The sequence below is a fragment of the Humulus lupulus genome, chromosome 4 (genome assembly GCF_963169125.1).
Source record: "Humulus lupulus chromosome 4, drHumLupu1.1, whole genome shotgun sequence".
In the NCBI taxonomy this organism is placed as follows: Eukaryota; Viridiplantae; Streptophyta; class Magnoliopsida; order Rosales; family Cannabaceae; genus Humulus; species Humulus lupulus.
This window is the reverse complement of record NC_084796.1, coordinates 11784409-11804092: the sequence shown is the minus strand read 5'-3', so window position 1 is coordinate 11804092 and position 19684 is coordinate 11784409. Positions and strand designations below refer to the sequence as shown.

Below are 19684 nucleotides of genomic sequence, written 5' to 3'. Positions count from 1 at the left end.
AATTAGTGAATGAGGAGGAGGCTATGACTGGAACGATGAGCTCGAAGCTTGGCTAGTCTCGAAAGTGTGTCAACACAACGATCGAGCTCAATCACGCATTTGTCACACGAAACGGCTGCTACAAAGTCCTATCTCGTAGGGATTTGTTATTACCGTGTATTAAATCCCTTTTATCATGGGATATTACTTAATTAGTGTATTTGATTAATATTATTAATGCAAATATTTGAATTTGAATGCTTGATTGTAATTTCCCTGATTTGAGGGAATATATTTTCACAACTAGGTCTATAAATAGTTTGGTCTAATTCATTTGTATGGACGCAAATATTATATTGAAGAAAACTCTGTCAAATTGCTTTCATTCAAAGCTTTGAGAGTAGTGATAATAACAGTGACTCGTAGACTAAGTAGATTTTAACTGCTGAACCACGTAAAGAATCTTCTGAATTCTTCTATTTTTTCTACATTCTTGTTTAGTGTTCTTCATAATTAAATGACGAAAAATAACGTCAACAAATTTAAACAAAATTGTTTTAGTTACCTGATTTTTCAAATTTTCGTTTTTTTAATTTCATAATACCATATTTATATAAGAAAGCCCTTTATTTTATGGACGAGTTAAAAAAATCTAACACCATAATATGATAGTGTATGCTGTATTTTAAATCTCCTAATTTTTATTTACAAAAGATACATTTTGTTATTTGAAATTGTAATATTCTTTAAAGAGTCTGAATTGGACGTATTTTTGTAAAAACAAGGTAATACTGATGTATTTTTTAATAACCCCTTTACCAAAATCCATAAGAAAATATATTTAATTTTTTTTTAAAATGGCTTAAGAGAAATATACTATTAGTGCTAAAGTTACATCATATCATTAGGAGGTTTTACCTTAATACTTCCGTAGATATCCTCCTATGTATGTTAAGGTTTGTACTTGTGGGTAGGTACTTTAGGCTAAGAAAATGAGGCCTTCTTTTATTTAAAACTGTTTGGTTCTAGATTTTATTATAGGAATCTTGAACTTATGATATGATTAAGACCATATTGCACACTGAACTTCCAAAAATTTAAAGGTTTTTTGACCAAATTTTGAGGAGGTGACCACCACCATGAAACATTCAATTACAACACTAGAACACCATCCTTTTATCAGAAAAATAAAATGCACTTAAATACCATATAGTTGGTCACTTAGGCCAACTACAATGCTGGTTGCTATGTACGTAGCCGGTTGACTTTTTCTGAGAGGCAACATATAAAAAAAATGGCTTATCATTGTAGCCATACGTTGCCAATTAATAATGAAAGAGCCGTTGTCTCTGTGAGACAACGGTGCCTTCTTTATATTTTATTATTTTTTTTAATTATACATATATATATATATTATGTAAGAAATGTATCCGTTGGTAAAAAATAGTAATATTAAAAAAATTTCTTCTATAAATACTCATCTATTTCATTCAATTTTCACACAATTTCATACATTTTTCTTCCAAATTATCAATATTACAAAATTTATTTTTTTACCAATGGATTCCCAAAATTCTCAAAATTTTCTAAATTCTCCAAATACCAACTCCCAAAATCTAAAATTTCAAAATTCATCATTTTCTCCATATACCAATCCCCAAAATCCAAATTTACAATATTCTCATTTCAATCAAAATTTTCAAAATACTCCTTCTACTAATCCTCAAAATCCAAATTTTTAATATTATCAATTTAACCAAAGTTTTCCAAATTTGAAAATCATTTTAATTAATTTTTTTTTAATTATGTTAGATTGATTAATTACGATTATGTCATTTTATAAGTTTTTTTTTAAATTTAGTCTAATTTAAATATCATGTACTATTTATTTATATTAATATATGAATTTAAAAAATTTAGTATGATAATATTTATAATTATAAAATAATATATTAAATAATAATATGTGGGGACATGGTTGTCAATTTTTAAGGTAGCTTGCATTGGAGTATTTTTAAGAAATATGTTGACAAAAGTGACGTGGATGAGAGAGAAAATAAAAAATTATATTTTTTTAGTTGATTTAGACATTTTAAACAATGTTGGAGTAGTTTGCATTGGAGATGCTCTTAGTACCTATCAAACTTATTCAGTTCATAATTACAATATCAGTCGCACCAATCAATCAAAGGTAGAACTGGACAAGAGAGAAATATCTAAAATCAATGTAATAATTATATAAGTTAAACTGAATAGAATAGACCATGTTGAATATATTCCACCCTTTTATATCTAGAAGACTTGTCTTTGTGTCTGGTAACATTTTGGATTAAGACTTGAGACAACGGTTGTCTAAATATGAGGCGTAAACTAAACTAGTAAAGCACCATAAGTCCATACTGCTAGTGTTTTAGAAAATGTTTAGTCTAACAATATCTACAATCAACTTAAATCTTACTGCTGACAAACAAACTAAGAGGATGCCATCCAATGCTTACTATAAATTACTAAACCAAGTTGTGGATCACCAATGGGCAGAATAGAGAATCCGTGGAGGTAAAATCGTGTCGATTTGCTTCTGTCTTCCCTTACACGATAAAGTTTAAGAGCGTTCAGTTTATAGTTAGATGCCTCTAGCGGGTGGTGGTTGTGGCTCATCTTCAAATCAAATCTTGTATCAACAGTTTGATGGTCTGTGGCAATACATTACAAATCTTCCAATGATGTTTCGTACAGGAAGATGTCCCCTATTTATTAAGTTCACATATAGACTACTTAGTAAAATAAGATAAAGAAGCAATAAAACTGTGTCAAGATTGTGCTAAAGCTTTCACATTTCTATCAATTATTTTTCATAAGAAGCTCAAAGCATACAGAGAAAAATTTAAAAAGGTGGATATTGAGAATACTCACCTAAAATAGGAATCATAACTATTATTACGGTTTGTCACCCAACAAATAAACATGACCTTCAGGCACATCCTGCAAATTCATGTAAAACTAAATTGAGTTAGACACCAACAGATGAAAGTTGCAACACCAGAGAGAAAATGAGGAAAAATGCTAGCAACCTTAAAAGCCTACGATGAACCAAAAGAATGATTTGGTGTCATGAACTTTTGGAATTTCAACACAAATTCTATGGGGTCCATTTACATATTTGACTTCATCGAAGAATAAGGTGAATACATATTACTCACAAACCCATTGCTTTAGTATTCAGTGTTGGACATTGCCTCAAAATCATTTTCCTATTTAACTATTTAATATTAGTAAAGTTGAGATATTTGTGTAAGTTACGTAAAAGAGCATGAAAATGTTTGCGTAACTATCAATTTGGGTTAAAAAAAGTCTTCTTGTGAAGAGTTAAGAGATGTGAGAATTATGAGGTATGTAGGTATATGGAATGTTTGCATAACTAACAAAATAACATTAATCACAGGATCACATGCATTATGGGCATCCCTTCACCACCAAACTTCTCAGAATTCCAATCTGCATATGAACAATCATTTGAATTATGATATTTCTTATAGGAGAATTCACATTCAATTTCATATAAGAAAATGTTAATTGAGTAGAGCATACTGGAATTATATGCAAAATCCTCTGAATCAGGTGTAGTAAAAGAAGTAATTCAAAGGGTTTACACCTGAAAGACAGTTCAGAGAAGTGTCTATCGCTCCATGAGAATTTCAATGGTGTGAAGCAATCAAGTTTGAGTAGGAAGTTCTGCAAACGTTTTCACATTTGGGTCGCAGCCAACAACCATCATTTTCTTGTAAACAGCATAAGCATGGTCTGGATAACCTGACATGCTGTAGGCCCGAATGAGAGCATTGTAAGTGAAAACATCAGGTTTGAGGCCCTTAAGTTGTAGTTCTTCATATACACTCACCGCTTGCTCCAACATTCTCCCGATCCCAAGATTGAGTATTAGTTTGTTGCATGTGGAAATATCAGGAAAAATTCCTCTACTCCGCATTTCAGTGTACAGACATAGAGCTTCTTCTAGCCTCTGTGATCTTCCAAGCGCATTAATCAAATGGTTATAACAGAATAAGTCAGGACTAAGGCCAGTCTGCTTTAGTTCCTCAAAGTAATACAAAGCATCATCAATTTTTCCTGAACAGCATAAAAATTCCAGTAGAACCGTGTAAGACTTCAAGTCTGGTTTTATTCCTTCTTTAACCATTATTTTAAACAACTGGCAGGCAATTTCCACATCCCCTCTTTTCCCAAATCCATTCATAAGAATATTGAAAATCACACGGTTAGGTTTGCATCCATACTCTAGCATCTCCTCGAAGAAAAGCATTGCTTCTTCATGTCTTCCTGCCTTAAAAAGTCCCTCAATGAACGGGGCATATATATAAGGAGATGGGGGAAAATCATGACCTACATGATCATAGTAGAAATCGATAGCCTCATCCACACTATTAAATTTCACTAAACCAGAAATGATTATACTATATGTAATTGTGTTAGGAATGACGCCCAGGGATTTCATATTACTGAAAAGTTTAAGAGCCTCGTTTAATCTACTTGCCCTTAATAATCCCCCAACCAAAATGTTGTAAGTGTGAAGATTTGGTGAGATCCCTTCCTCCTTCATGACACCTAGAGTATCAAATGCTTTTTCAACATTTCCTGCTTTGCATATAGCATCAATAAGAATGTTAAACATAACTACATCAGGAGCAATTCCATCAGCTTCCATTTCATCCCAAATTTCTTTCAGAGTTTCCAATTCTCCACAGTCACTTAACTTGTCCAACAAAGTAATGTAAGTTACACGATTAGGTTTGTGACTGCTAGCTTTCATCTTTGCAAACAACGCCTTCGCATTATCATGTTTACCTGCGTTACAAAGAGCATCAATGAGACTTGTATAAGTGATAACATTTGGCTCGCATCCCTCCTCGTCCATTCTCTTCAATACATTATAAGCCTCATCAATTTTCCCGGCACTTCCAAGAGCTCTAATGCATATGTTAAATGTATAAATATTAGGCCTCAATTTCAAATGTTTCATCTCTTCTAACAAATCCATTACCGTTTTTGTATTGCCTCGCTTTCCAAATGCCAACATCAGTGACGAATAAGTCTTCAAGCTTGGCTTCATCCCTTCGAAGATCATTCTGTTGTAAACCTCCAAAGCCTCCCTACAAAACTCTAATTGGAGAAGAAAATAAATCAAGCAATTATATGAAAACACATCCAAAACGAACCCAGCCTTTCTCATCTTCTCAAGCACAGTCGGTGCTTGTTCAATACCACCCCTTACGCGAAGACCTTTAAAAATAGCAAGATAAGTGTCCACAGTTCGGTAAACCTTTTTCTTTTGCATAAAATCATATACAGCAGCCATATCCTCCACCCTCTTACAAGTCATCAAGACTTCAAGCATGTAATTGCACGTTTCAGGGGTGTGAACAACATAAGGTAAATCAGCAACAACCATAAAATAAGAAAATGCAGAATTTGGGTCCGTTGTAGATTTAAGAACCCTTATAACCTCTTCAGAAGACTTCACAACTTTCTTCTTCACCTTGGCCAGTTCAACCCCTTCCATTCGTTTACTACTCGCTTTCGACCTGTTTCCCAAGTACCCATAACTGCAAACCTTTAAATTTCCAAAACTTCTTCCTTTAAATGACTCACTATGACTCGAAGTAGCTATTAAGGTCTCTGTATAAGCACAAGTACAACTGAAACTACTACAATACATACTCGAAGAGCAACCTGTATCAACAGAATTAGCAAGCATTATATTGAAATAAAATAAAACTTTAGGTCATTAGAAATGGTGTCAAGAACTAAAAACGAAGAAAAATAAATTATTTGGACAGAACATTATATAGCATGAGCATTCAATTTCAAACCCAAAAGAATATGGCAAACAATTAGCCTGACATTTTCATTCTCCAATCAATAGACAGAAATAAGGAATTAAGCATAGGAAGCGAAAACTTGTGTATATATTGATGACCATTTTTTAATTTAAGTTGATTTTGGCAATCAAAACAAAAATAGCCATGGATCAAAATCACTATAATGGCAGAGAATAAATAATTACCAATTCATTAAACTAATCAAAACAAAAAGTGACCCATTGCAATATTGGGAATTTGGGAGCAAAAAGAGAACATTTTTTCGAAAATACCCAACTCAAAAGTCATTGCCTCTGCTCTGCCATTAAACAAGCTGAAAAGCTCTAAGTAGTAGTAGTAGTAGAATAACTTATGGCTGACAGCGAAACCAAGAGGGAGAGGGATACCCGGAGGCGGAGTGGGCTGCGACGCCGTCGACGGAGACTGAACGCCAGAAGCCGGCCTGAGAATGCTGAGTACCGGAATCGAGTGGACTAGGTGAGCTGGGAGTCGACTGGGTCCGCTGAGAGAGGGTTCAGTTAGTGAAGTGATAACAATGTTAAAAACTAGAAGAAATCTCCCAACTTATATTTGATTTTATTTACAAATTTAACCTCAAAAATTTTAATTACAAAAATATTTTTATAAAGCATATAAAAATAATATATAATTGAGAATGGTCAACACTAAAATAATTATTTAATTCTCTCTCTTTTCTATAACTTTAAAAAAAAAAAATTATGGCTACGTCATTGATCATTTTGGCTCAAGGTGATCATTTTGATATATTAGAAGCATATATTTTTTCGTGGTTACTAAAATCAAAAGTAACAATTTGGTTACTTATAAATACCAATTAGGTACTGATTAGTCACCATTTTACAAAAATGTTTATTTTAGTTAATTAACTTTAAGCTTATTTTTTAAATTTGGTTAATTGGTTTATGTTATGTATGAAAATTAATTTTGTAGGAGTAACTCCAAATTTATGTTATGAAAAAAAACAATCAATTGGTATTATTTTCTAATAAGAGTAACTTTTTATACTCCTGTTAAAAACAAACTTGGAATTAGAGTAACTTTTTATACTATATGATGACCAATTAATTTCTAAAATAGATTTGAAGGTAATGTAAAAGTATCTTAAACAATAAGACGTGTAAATTACATAAGTTATTAAGAAAGTTTATTAAAAGTTAACGAGTAGTATACTAAATTAATTTTTATTAATAAATTATACGGTAACTTATTATACTATATGACAACTCATTAGTTTCTAAAATAAGCTTAAAGGTTACCAAAATGCATCTCAAATAATAAGATACCATAATATAACATAAAAATAATTAATTGATATATTAAGATGTCTGTAAATAAGTTTTGGAGGTAATCCAAAGATACTTAAATAATATGATCTAAAATTAAAAAATTTAATAAAAAAAAAGTGACTAATTGGTAATTTATCACCATTATAATTAACCAAAATATTACTTTCGAAGACCCAGAAAAATGGGAAATTCGGGATTTCAAGAATATTTCTAATTAGGTATATTATTTTTAGAATCAGGTATTTTTTGATGATGTGGAAAGGCATTTTTGTAAATAAATTTGTGTAGGTGATTTTTGTAATGATTTTATATTATATGTATGTAAAGATCCCTAAAAACTATAATAATAAATGATAAGGAAATTACATTTTATATGTGATTTTTAATAGAGTGCAAAAATATGGCTTTTTCCAAAAAAAAAAAAAATTTAATCTATGCCTATTTTTTTAAGAATTTTCACTTTTATGGGTTTATTTTCCCATTTTTTTGTATAAAAGTTGGTTTATGTCATAGTTTTTTTATATTAAATCTTTCTTTGGTTGTTTTGCAAATTTTTTATCTTTTTTCTTTTTGTAATATGAATTGTGTTTAAAATTATTGTTTATTTATTATAAACATTTTTTTTCTTTTTTTAGATTGTACGTTTCTTTTTTCAAATCTCAGGTAAGGTAACCAGTTACTTGATTGATTTTTGACAGTTATATAAAAAAAATCATAGAGCTAGGTTAAATATCCTTAGAGGAGTAACTTTCTGTCATAAAAGGGGTAACCAATTACTATAAAAGGGGTGACGGGTTACTCATATTAAATATGTAAATAAACATCAAATTTGAAGGAAAAAGAGGAAGAACACTCCATTAAAAAGGGAAGAAGAAGTAACTATGCTCTTAATAACATAGGTGTTATCCAATAAATTAGCATTTGTGACGTGGCGAATAATCTCTTGACACGTGCCTGACACCTGGAGCGTCTGCTAGAGTATCGACCAGAAGACACACCAGAAGCAGGACAGGCCTGTTTTTACCACGACCAGACTGGTCGGTGGTTCCGCTGGCAAAGCAACATTTATGGAAAGATCTTATGTATCCCGAATTTATTTCATGCAATCTTCTGAATATCCCATGATTCAAGGGATAATATCTGTAACAATATTGGGCAACCCTCCATGAGCCTATAAAAAGCAGGAGATGGCTCATGGGAAGGGACTTTTTGGCAGCCCGAAAATCATAGAAATATAGAAATTATCTGTGAAAACTAGTATTGTTTATGAGGAGTGTTGAAACTCATTGAGCCCAAGCTCTCTGATCACACTTTTTTTCCCGTATCAATATCATTCTAAGTGGACGTAGGTCATTACCAGATTCTGGGGCCGAACCACTATAAATTACTGTGTTTTCTTTACTTTTGTCATTACGTTATTATCTATACATATTCGTCTATATCATTCATATTTTGACTCCGTGTCAGTTGGCTAAATCGAGGGTCAACATTCTGGTGCTTTCATTGAGAGGGCGACTCATCATTGTTGATAAAACTAATGGCGAAAGCAGGGAAGAAAGCTGCTCAGACCACCGCCGCTGCACCGTCGAATCCGCCACCTCCTCCTCCCCCTGCAAGCATGGCGGAAGATGAACCGCAACTAGATTTTGAAGAGGAGGAAATGGACGATGCGACTTTGAGGAGCACCTTGGGCACGTTGCAGGAAGAGCTGGCTAGTCTGAGAGCCAATCAAGAGACTGCCGCAGAAGCTATGGCAAGGCAGCAGCAGGAACTTGATCGTCAGAGGGCGGAGTTAAGCGAGAGACAAGCGAAGGTGGATCGCCGCCAGACTGAGGCCATGGCAGCCCTTGAAGCGGCCTTACTGTTGGCCAGAAATCAGGCCGCGTCTGCCTCGCAGCCTAATCAACCTGAAACTGGGCCACCCCAGGGAGGTCCCAATCCTAGCCCACCGGTCCATCCTTCAAGTCCGCAAAGGCCTGAACAGCTCCAGATGCCCCATGACGACGTCCCACTGGACCCCGAGGCAGATCCACCATCCCACGCTGCTTGAGGTAATCCCCCGCAGCAAAGGCAGAATAGGGCCGAGCGACAGCCTCGTAGTCCTAGACGCCGCGAGAATGATGGGCCACACCAAGCGAACAGGGGTCACTACCCTCCTGGTAACAGGAGAGACTCGGAGTTAGGCTCTGCGGTCCGTGGATCCTAACAGCATGATAATGCACGGGGACATCGCGACCAGCGCAGGCCACCCCCTAACGCTCGGGGTGTTTCTGCCAGAGACGGGAATAGAGGGAACAACCAGTCTTACCATAGCCAGTCAAAGTTCAAAGATGGCCACGGCTACAACGAGGCTGACTCAGGCAAGAACAATGCTGATGGGAGGAACGGAAATAAAGGTAAGAGCAGGAGCCGAATACCTCAAGATGATCAGCCAAATAGACAAGATGCTGGGGGGCAACCCCGGCAAAATAATGTCTTCAACCGGCTCGGAGGTAGCGAGCAACGGAGAAGAGAGGAAGATCTAAGAGACATACTCAATGATCGTCGAGAGAAGCATGGTGAGAACATCCCCCCAGCAGCAGAGACCGTAGCTATTCCTACTGCCTTGCAAGCCCAGATAGACGCACTAAATCAGGCTGTGCAACAATTGGTCGGAGGAAGAACCTCTTATATTGACCACGATAGAAGAAAAGGCACTCCATTTATCCAAAGAATAGCCAACGCAGAGACTCCCAGCAAGTTCAAGATGCCCACGCTCCCGAACTTTGATGGATACGGAGATCCCGTCTCGCATGTGAATAAGTTTGAAATCCAGATGGACATTCAGAAGGTGTCCGAAGACGCTCGGTGCAGGATCTTTCCTGCAACACTTTCTGAAGCCGCGCAGGAATGGTTCTTTAAGTTCCCACCTGCAAGCATAGTTTCCTGGGAAATGTTCGTAAGGGAGTTCTATGGACAGTTCTACGCAGGTCGTGTCCACCCGACCGAAGCAAACCAACTGGTTGAGATCCGCCAGCAAGATGGAGAATCACTAAAAGATTACATCCAGCGCTTTATGCGAGCGGCAGCCGGAGCAAAGACAGTCGGGGACGAAGGAAAAATGATGGCTATAACCGCGGGAGTGAGACGCCGTTCGCCCCTATGGAAAAGTCTTCGTAAGGATGGGGTCAGAACCACCCAGGAATTCTTAGACCGAGCTGATCGGTATATCAAACTCGAAGAAGCCATTGCCGATGATGGAAAATCCTCGAACAAGGGCAAGAAGGCTGCCGAACCCGCCAAAGCCGCCAATGGCACCAAACCAAATGGCAACGGCAAGGGCAACGGAAACAGCAACGGTAATGGCAAGAATGGTGGGAAACGGCAACACAATGAGCCTTCCACCTCCGACAATAAACGAGCCAAGGGTAATCGTTATGAACCTAGGTTCACTAACTACACTGCCCTCGTTGAGTCTCGAGGAGAGGTTTACCAGGCCACAAGCTCTAGTGTGCCCTACAAGAAGCCTGGGCCCATTCGAAAAGACATTTCGAAAAGAGACACTACCAAATTCTGTCGTTATCATAACGACTATGGACATGACACTAATGAATGCAACCAGCTAAAAGATGAAATCGAGTTCCTCATTAGACAAGGACACTTGAGAAGGTACGTACGGGCCTCGGGAACTTCCCAACGAGAAGCTCCAGGTGGCAACGAGCAGACGTCCACACGCCAACGCTCGCCACCATTACAGCCTGCCCCCGTAGCCGGAACACTTTTAACCATCTGTGGAGGCCCACACCTCGCTGGAAATAGCGGAAAGGCTAGAGAACGATATGCTCGAACTCTGCGCCACGACCAGGACATCGAGATGATGACTGTGAAGGACCGAGCGCCGAAAAAGGCCCGCTCAGAGGAGTGCGGGATAACCTTCTCTGAGGGCAATGCCCAACACGTCCGGTTCCCACATTCCGATCCGCTGGTCGTGGATATCCAAATGGCCAATATGATGGTAAAAAGAATACTGGTCGATACAGGAAGTTCAGTGAACATCCTCTATAAATCAACGCTGGAACGCATGAAGCTGTCCGTGAAGGACTTGGAGCCCTGCAATCAAACCATATACGGCTTCTCTGGAGAAGGACTCGCACCAGCCGGAATGATTAAACTCCCAGTAACAACGGGTACAGCGCCTGCCTCAAGGACATTACTCGCCACTTTTGTAGTAGTCGATTGTCCTTCAGCGTATAACGCCGTTATTGGAAGACCCATACTGGTTGAACTGAGGGCCATCATCTCCATGTGGCATCTAGCCATGAAATTCCCAACGGACGCAGGGGTAGGATGCGTTTTGGGAAACCAAAGGGAAGCCAGGGAGTGCTATAACGCCTCGATCACAAAGGCAAAAAGTGGAGCATCGAGGAGCGCTACCCCAGAACGATTGCAGATGACGGAAGACAGACAAACCCAATCAGGTGGAAAAGTCACCAAATAGGGTGTTGCCCAAAGTGAGGATATAGATTTGGATCCTCGCTTTGGGGATTTTGAAGAAAATGTTGGACCCGTCGAGGACCTGGAGGAGGTCCATCTCGATGAAAAAGACCCGACTCGAATCGTAAGGATTGGGAAGAATTTAGAACCTACCGCGAAACAGGCGCTGGTGGAATTCTTGCAAGAGAACCAGGGAGTTTTCGCCTGGTCACATAAAGACATGGTCGGAATAGACCCTGCGGTGATCAGCCATGTCCTGAACATAAACAAAGCCTTTCCACCGGTGCAACAAAAAAGAAGGCTGCTCGATAAAGACAGATCAAGAGCCTTGAAAGAAGAAGTCGAAAGACTTAAAGAAAATGGGTTCATCAGGGTGGCGTTTTATCCATCATGGGTCTCCAATCCGGTGTTGGTCCCCAAGCCTAACGGCAAATGGCGGACCTGTGTGGATTTTACAGACCTCAATAAGGCCTGCCCAAAAGACTGCTTCCCACTCCCAAGGATCGACCAGCTAGTCGATGCAACCGCTGGACATGAGACCCTTTCGTTCATGGATGCATATTCAGGCTACAATCAGATCAACATGCATCCCCCTGATGAGGATCATACCAGCTTTCGGACCGATACGGGCTTATATTGTTACAAAGTAATGCCCTTTGGACTGAAGAACGCAGGTGCAACTTACCAACGATTGGTCAACCACATGTTCAAGGAGCTGATCGGAGTAAGCATGGAAGTATATGTGGATGACATGCTGGTAAAGTCCAAGAAGGCTGAAGGACATGTGAAGGATTTGCAAAGGTGCTTTGATGTGTTAAACAAGTACCATATGAAATTGAATCCCCTCAAATGTTCCTTCGGAGTCGGGTCAGGAAAGTTTTTGGGATTTATAGTGAATTCAAGGGGAATCGAGGCCAACCCCGACAAGATAAAAGCCCTGATCGATATGAAGTCGCCAGAAAAGATCAAGGATGTCCAAAGCCTGACCGGAAGGATAGCTGCCCTTAGTAGATTCATCTCAAAATCAACTGACAAGTGCGTTCCATTCTTCAATCTACATAGGGGAAATAAAAAGTTTGAATGGACGGAAGACTGCGAGCAAGCATTCCAGACAATAAAGGCTCATATGTCGCAACCTCCTGTCCTATCAAAGCCAATGGAAGGAGAGACTTTGTATATTTATCTGGCGATTACCGAAGTTGCTGCTAGTGCGGTACTGATACGGGAAGAAGAAGGCGTGCAGAAAGCTGTTTACTACGTCAGCAAAAGGCTGATCGGTGCAGAATTAAAATACCCACCGATCGAAAGATTAGCGTATTGCCTAATTCTAGCTTCCCGAAAGTTGCGACCGTACTTCCAAGCCCATCCTATCGCGGTTTTGACCGACCAGCCCCTTCGGCAGGTCCTCCAAAAACCTGAGGCGGCTGGACGACTGTTAAAATGGGCGGTCGAATTGGGACAGTTCGACGTGACTTATTCACCGCGAGCAGCAATAAAAGGGCAAGCCTTAGCCGATTTTATTGCGGAGTTCACCGAACTTCCCAGCAACGAGTTGTGCGAGAAACATGAGGCGCCCATGCCTCAAGACAAGACTCCTTCGTGGAAACTATTCACAGATGGATCATCTAATGAATCTCACGCTGGAGCGGGAGTGATATTGATAACGCCCGAAGGGCATCGATTTCACTGCGCAATCAGGTTTGATTTCGCAGCGTCAAACAATGAAGCGGAATACGAAGCACTCCTCGCTGGACTGAAAATGGCCAGGGAGATGAACATAAAAGCGCTCGATATTTTCAGCGACTCTCAGCTGGTCGTGAATCAAGTCCTGGGAGAATATCAAGCGCGAGGGTTAAAATGATGGCCTACCTTAATAAAACAAAAGATTTGCTAGCACAGTTTACAAAATACACCCTCCAGCAAATTCCGCGAGACCAAAATTCGAATGCAGACGCCTTGGCCAAACTTGCAAGTGCCAAAGATGCTGACACCTTAAACATAGTCCCAGTAGAGAGATTAAGTGAACCAAGCATTGATGCAGCCGAAGCCAGCATGGAAATTCGAGTAGAAGATACATGGATGGCACCTTACCTGGAGTATCTAACAAATGGGACATTGCCAGTAGATAGAAACAAAGCCAGAACTCTGCAAAGACAAGCTGCTAGGTACATACTGCTCGACGGTGTTATGTACCGAAGAGGATATTCAATGCCACTGCTCAGGTGCATTACATCAGAAAAAGCTAAGGAACTCATGAAAGAGGTGCATGAAGGCTTCTGCGGAGATCACGCTGGGGGGCAGAGTTTGGCGAAAAAAATTCTTCGACAGGGCTATTTTTGGCCAACGATGAACGAGGATTCAATGGAGTACGTACGAAGGTGTGATAAATGTCAGAGGTTCTCCAAAATCCCACGAGCAGCTCCAAACGAGCTAAAGCAGATGCAAAGCCCGTGGCCTTTCGCAATATGGGGAATAGATTTAATAGGATCACTACCGACAGGAAAAGGAGGAGTAAAGTACGCAGTTGTGGCAGTCGATTACTTTACAAAATGGGTCGAAGCTGAACCACTCGCAACCATAACGACCAAGAAAGTTCTCGACTTTGTCATCAAGAACATTGTGTGCCGGTATGGTTTGCCCAGAAAGATAGTTTCAGACAACGGAACCCAATTTGACAGCGACCTGTTCACCGATTTCTGCGAAAGGCATGGGGTAATCATGAGCTTTTCTTCAGTCGCACACCCCCAAGCGAATGGGCAAGTCGAAGCTGTAAACAAAACCCTCAAAGACACCCTGAAGAAAAGACTTGAAGAAGCGAAAGGAGCATGGCCAGAACAACTACCGGAAGTCCTCTGGTCATATAGAACATCTCATCGAACAGCCACAGGGCGTACCCCATTTTCCTTAGCCTATGGGTATGAGGCCATGATACCCGTCGAGATAGATCCCCCCTCACATCGGCGTTTAACGTATGATCAAGAGAAAAACAGCCAGCTAATACTGGAGTCCTTAGACTCAATTGATGAGATACGAGAAAAGTCTCAACTCCGAGTTGCTGCTTATCAACAAAAAGTCGCCCGGTACTTTAACTCCAAAGTTAAAGAAAGAAGATTCAACGTCGGAGACTTGGTGTTACGACGAGTCTTCTTGAATACCCGCGACCCCACTGCCGGCGTGCTCGGACCTAACTGGGAAGGACCTTACCAGATTGAAGAAGTCCTTCACCCAGGCACCTACAAACTTGCACGCTTAAACGGAGATCTCGTTCCACGTTACTGGAATGGAGAACACCTGCGCAAGTATTATCAATAAACAGCCCTTCTTAAAGGACTGGCTTGTTCAAATTTTCCCATTAATTTTTACAAGTTTTTCAAAGAGGGTTAGCCACGGTGTATGGCTAACTGCTCGTATATGTAAGATTCTGTTTCAGAATCATTCGTAAAGACATGATTAGTCCATTTTTAATACGAAATTATAAGGGACTGTGCTCAGCCAGTCGTTCTTGCCAAACTTTGTGAATTTACATTTACAAGTATTTGTTCATTACGTGTGTTGTTTTGCTGTATTACAAGTATCATTTTTCCGCTCGAACAGTAATGTTCGAACAGGCCATGGTCAAGGCAAGTGACCAAGGACCTAAGAGCTCCTCGATCACTTGGGGGGCATATAAGGCACATCGATAGCAAAGCATACTCTCAAGGTATGTAAACACATGAACAAAATGAGTGAAAGCATTCTTCAAGTACTTAGAGTATTTTTTCAAAATATATGATGCCAAAGTACTATGCTAAGTTCGGTCATACGGACAAACGTTATAATAAGTAAAAATATTATAACACCAAGAGTTAAGCTTTTACACCGCAAGCATTGCTGCTTGGATGTAATTGTTCAAACAAAAAGATTTACTGCCCGTGCAGCAAAGTTTAAAAAGAAATTATTGTCTTTACATTGCGACCCGTGGGTCGCGTGTTTAAAAAGAAAGAAGAACAGCTAAATAAATTAAGAGGCATGGGGGGCAGGAGGATCCTGGGCAACAACCTGGTCAGTCTCTTCCTCGATGGTTTCTTCGTCCAAACCAACGACGCTTGGGGTTGCAGGAGTCGCAGCTCTCGCCTCCTCTTCAGCCAGTTGAGCAGCACACCGAGCCAACTCCGCAACTCTGACCTCCTCTGAAAGGTAGCTAAAGTCAGCACCCTGATTATGTTTCCAAAAGTTATAGAAACATCGGAGTGTCGCCCTCTTATACTTTTCCAGATTCTTGGAGTTGTCAAGCTCCGACTGCTGCACCTTGCCCTCGAGAGTGGCAATAGTCTCGTCCTTAGACTTGACTACCCCCTCCAGATGCTTGATCTCGCGGAGATGAGTTTTATTGTACGACCGGTACTCTTCCCTCAGCTTAACCGCTGCATCTTTAGCAGCTTCAGCCGCAGACAGTTTGGTCACCGCTGCATCCCGCTCTTGGACCACCGTCCCCAACTCCTTAGCATGTTTGGCTTCAGCAGCCGAAAGCTCCTCAGCCGCCTTCACCTGATGTTTCTCGAGAACTTTAGCCTCAATCTGCTCAAAGTAGGCCTGGGCTCGGGTACGAGCAGTAATGGCAGAAAGTAAGGCCTGTAAATGAAAGAAAAAGAAGTCAAGACTCATCGCGAGAACTGAAAAAACAAAGACTCGAGAAACAAAGAAATACTTACGCTGGAGATCTCGTTCAGAGTCATGTTCAGGATCTGATCGACTGGTAGCTCTACGGCTTGGATCATGGCAGCCCCAACACGCTCACCTCTGCCAATCCGTTCAATTCGATCCTTAGCGGATCAAATGGTATGGCTCACGAGCCTGGCCTCATGAGCCTCTTTGCGAGAAAGATGCTCCCTAGCAGGCGCAGGTGGAGGATTGGACCGAGCAGGGGTGTTTTTCTGTTCAGAAGGAGCTGGAGGAGGGGTAGGAGTTCGCCCAGTTGGCGCAGGACTTTGCCCGGTTGGAGTACCCTGAGGAGGGTCTTCTGGTCGACTCTTCTTGGCTGAAGGGCCTCGACTGGTTTCACCAGTTCGTTTCTTTGACCTCCGTTGAAGTTGAGGGACTTCCTCTTCGGCCTGGTACATGTCAAAGATATTGGGAGTCGACATATCTGCATGAAAATAAACACAAGAGGTTAATAAGGGAAGAAAAAGGTGGAAAAAAGTAATACAATAGAAAGAAGATAATAAAGTGAATACCCGAGCTACAACTACTGGTCGCTATACTATTGACTCTATTAATCATATACTCATTTTCTGGCATGAAGAAGTTTGGCCCTAGATTTGGAGCATATGTAAAGTTGCCATCCCCGTCAAACATGTGACAGGGGATTGGCAGACCATTTAAAAGCGAAATAACGTTACCATTGTCATCAGAAGACTCTTCCAAGTCAACAACTGGTTCTTTGGCCTTTTCTTTCCCCTTGCCTTGGGGAGCAGAAGGCCTTTCTGTAGAAGGGCTGCCCGTGGGTTCCCTGATCGTAACTCCTATTGGCCTCCTCCTTGGAGAGGGCACAGGAAATTGCTGCTCGGGAACCCCCCCAGCAGTGGGTTCGTCCGTTTCGGACCCTCTATTGTCATGGCGAGGAGCCAGAAGGCCAGACGACCTCAAATTCTTTTCTTGTGTCAAGGTCTTGACACATTTGGTAGCGGCAGACATCTTGGCCAGAGTGTCAGACCTCGACACCATATCTGGTGTTGGGGTCGGGCGCAACCAGGGGCCTGAAAAGCAAGTCGAGTTTGAGAAATGACGAAAGGAAATACTCTATGATAAAGTATCGACCAAGGCAAAGACAAAATTGTACCTCCTCTCGCGAAAGCCAAGTTGTTGCTGGATATATCCGGAGTAAAGAAGTACTCCTTATTGTAATGTCCCACGTTTGATATGTGGGTGGTGCCACTCAAAAACGTCCGGCCAGTTTCCTGATGGCAGAAGTGAAAAAAGCCCGTCCCGTTGTGTTGAGGATTGGACTTAAGGTCAAAGAGGTAATTAACCTCATGAGGTGAAGGTTCTGGCCACTTGTTAAGTTTGTACAGGACATAGAGTGCAGCCAACATCCTATATCCATTAGGGGTTATTTGAAAGGGAGCGACGCCGAAATAATTGGCCACCCCCACAAAGAAAGGATGAAGAGGGAGATAAGCCCCCGCTTCAATGTGATACCGGGACCAGGCGCTGTTTGCCCCTGCTGGACGGTTAGCCCTCTGCTCCGCAGTAGGACGTGTAATGGTTACCCCCGTTAGGGGGTATTTTCTGAAGCAGTTCGCGACCATCCGAGGAGTCATCGAACTGGCTGGAGGAGTGTACCACTCGACATCAGGCGGACTGCGATGACGAGGACGAGCCCTAGTTTGGATATTGGGGTCAGGAGTAAGATTCTCTCGACCACTGGTCGAGGGAGCCCCCGCCTGCGAATCAGGCTGGGCAGGAGGAGAAGGGTTACTTTCAGATTCGGGCCTTTTCTTGCCAGAGGATTTTGAACGGGCCATAGAAGGAGAAGGGTGCGGTTTGGAAGAAGCTCGTGAGAAGGGTATCTGGTGGATGCGATCGGCTAGTTGTTCTTCTCCCTCGAGCAGTTGGGCAAGGAGATCGTCGTCGATGGGTCTCTCACCTCCCCACAAATCTGGCATTAAAATCTGCAAACAGAAGAATGGGGAGGCGAGGTCAGAGGGATCTAGGAGATTCTTAAAGTAACGCTGGTCGAAGTATAAAAGCTAAGCCTTTATATAACAGCATTCTAACTAAGTCTCTCTGCGCAAACAGTTTAAAAAGCGGACCAAAATGGTGAAAGTGAAAAGTTTTCCTGAAAAGCTTTTTCGACTCCCCTCACAACGGGAAGAAATTATTTCCAACTGGATTAAAAAATCGAAATGCTACTTCGATCCTACGTCCTAAAAAGTGCTAATCCTGGGTTTTGAACCTACTCAAAAGCATACTTTGACTACAAAAAACATCTTATCTACAGACCAGAAACCAAGAGATTCAAACAGTACACCATTTCAAAACATGCACCACGAAAGGTTAGAAGCATGGAGTTTCAGAGTAACTTACCAAGGAAAGTGGTCGTGAAGATGGAAATGAGAGTTTCGGAAGTCAATGAGCCCACCGTCTGATCCTACAGCACGAAGGAAGGTTCGCCGGAGAGAGTAAAGCTCTGGTTTTTAGGGTTTTTCGACAAAGAGATGACGTGCGTAAAAAGGAAGGAAATGGCTCAAGTAACCTTATATAAGTTTGTCTTTGGTATTCAAAAGGCGTGATCATTAGTTTTCCATTTTCGAAGTATGGGGAAGCGTAATGGCCGTCAAAATTGTTTCTGGGAAACTGAAAAGCCTTGATTAGACAGGAGTGGTTTGCTTTTTTCAAGAACGCACGAAGGGCTCTGACACGTCAGGAGGGGTTACCGAAGGGTCGTTCGCTCAAAGTTTATTTACTGTTCGTAGTAAATAAACTTTGGGGGGCAAATGTTATCCAATAAATTAGCATTTGGGACGTGGCGAATAATCTCTTGACACGTGCCTGACACCTGGAGCGTCTGCTAGAGTATCGACCAGAAGACACACCAGAAGCAGGACAGGCCTGTTTTTACCACGACCAGACTGGTCGGTGGTTCCGCTGGCAAAGCAACATTTATGGAAAGATCTTATGTATCCCGAATTTATTTCATGCAATCTTCTGAATATCCCATGATTCAGGGGATAATATCTGTAACAATATTGGGCAACCCTCCATGAGCCTATAAAAAGCAGGAGATGGCTCATGGGAAGGGACTTTTTGGCAGCCCGAAAATCATAGAAATATAGAAATTATCTGTGAAAACTAGTATTGTTTATGAGGAGTGTTGAAACTCATTGAGCCCAAGCTCTCTGATCACACTTTTGTTCCCATATCAATATCATTCTAAGTGGACGTAGGTCATTACCAGATTCTGGGGCCGAACCACTATAAATTACTGTGTTTTCTTTACTTTTGTCATTACGTTATTATCTATACATATTCGTCTATATCATTCATATTTTG

General features: G+C 40.8%; 1 protein-coding gene across 13 annotated transcripts; it reads right to left on the bottom strand.

Moving 5' to 3' along the window:
• Positions 1-2192: 2192 nt before the first annotated feature.
• Positions 2193-6394, bottom strand: LOC133829960 (pentatricopeptide repeat-containing protein At4g31850, chloroplastic-like). Of its 13 annotated transcripts, none has more exons than XM_062259823.1 (6): positions 6260-6394; positions 3878-5724; positions 3632-3797; positions 3403-3474; positions 2893-2961; positions 2193-2726 (listed from the first exon to the last, which is right to left on the bottom strand). In XM_062259823.1, the coding sequence occupies exons 2-3, from the start codon at positions 5708-5710 to the stop codon at positions 3675-3677; spliced, it is 1956 nt and encodes a 651-aa protein (XP_062115807.1). In that variant the 5' UTR covers positions 5711-5724; positions 6260-6394; the 3' UTR covers positions 2193-2726; positions 2893-2961; positions 3403-3474; positions 3632-3674. The 13 variants fall into 13 exon arrangements, with proteins under 13 accessions (XP_062115807.1, XP_062115808.1, XP_062115802.1 ...); XM_062259824.1 differs by having other exon boundaries at positions 3432-3474; XM_062259818.1 differs by having other exon boundaries at positions 3568-5724.
• Between the last annotated feature and the right edge of the window lie 13290 nt (positions 6395-19684).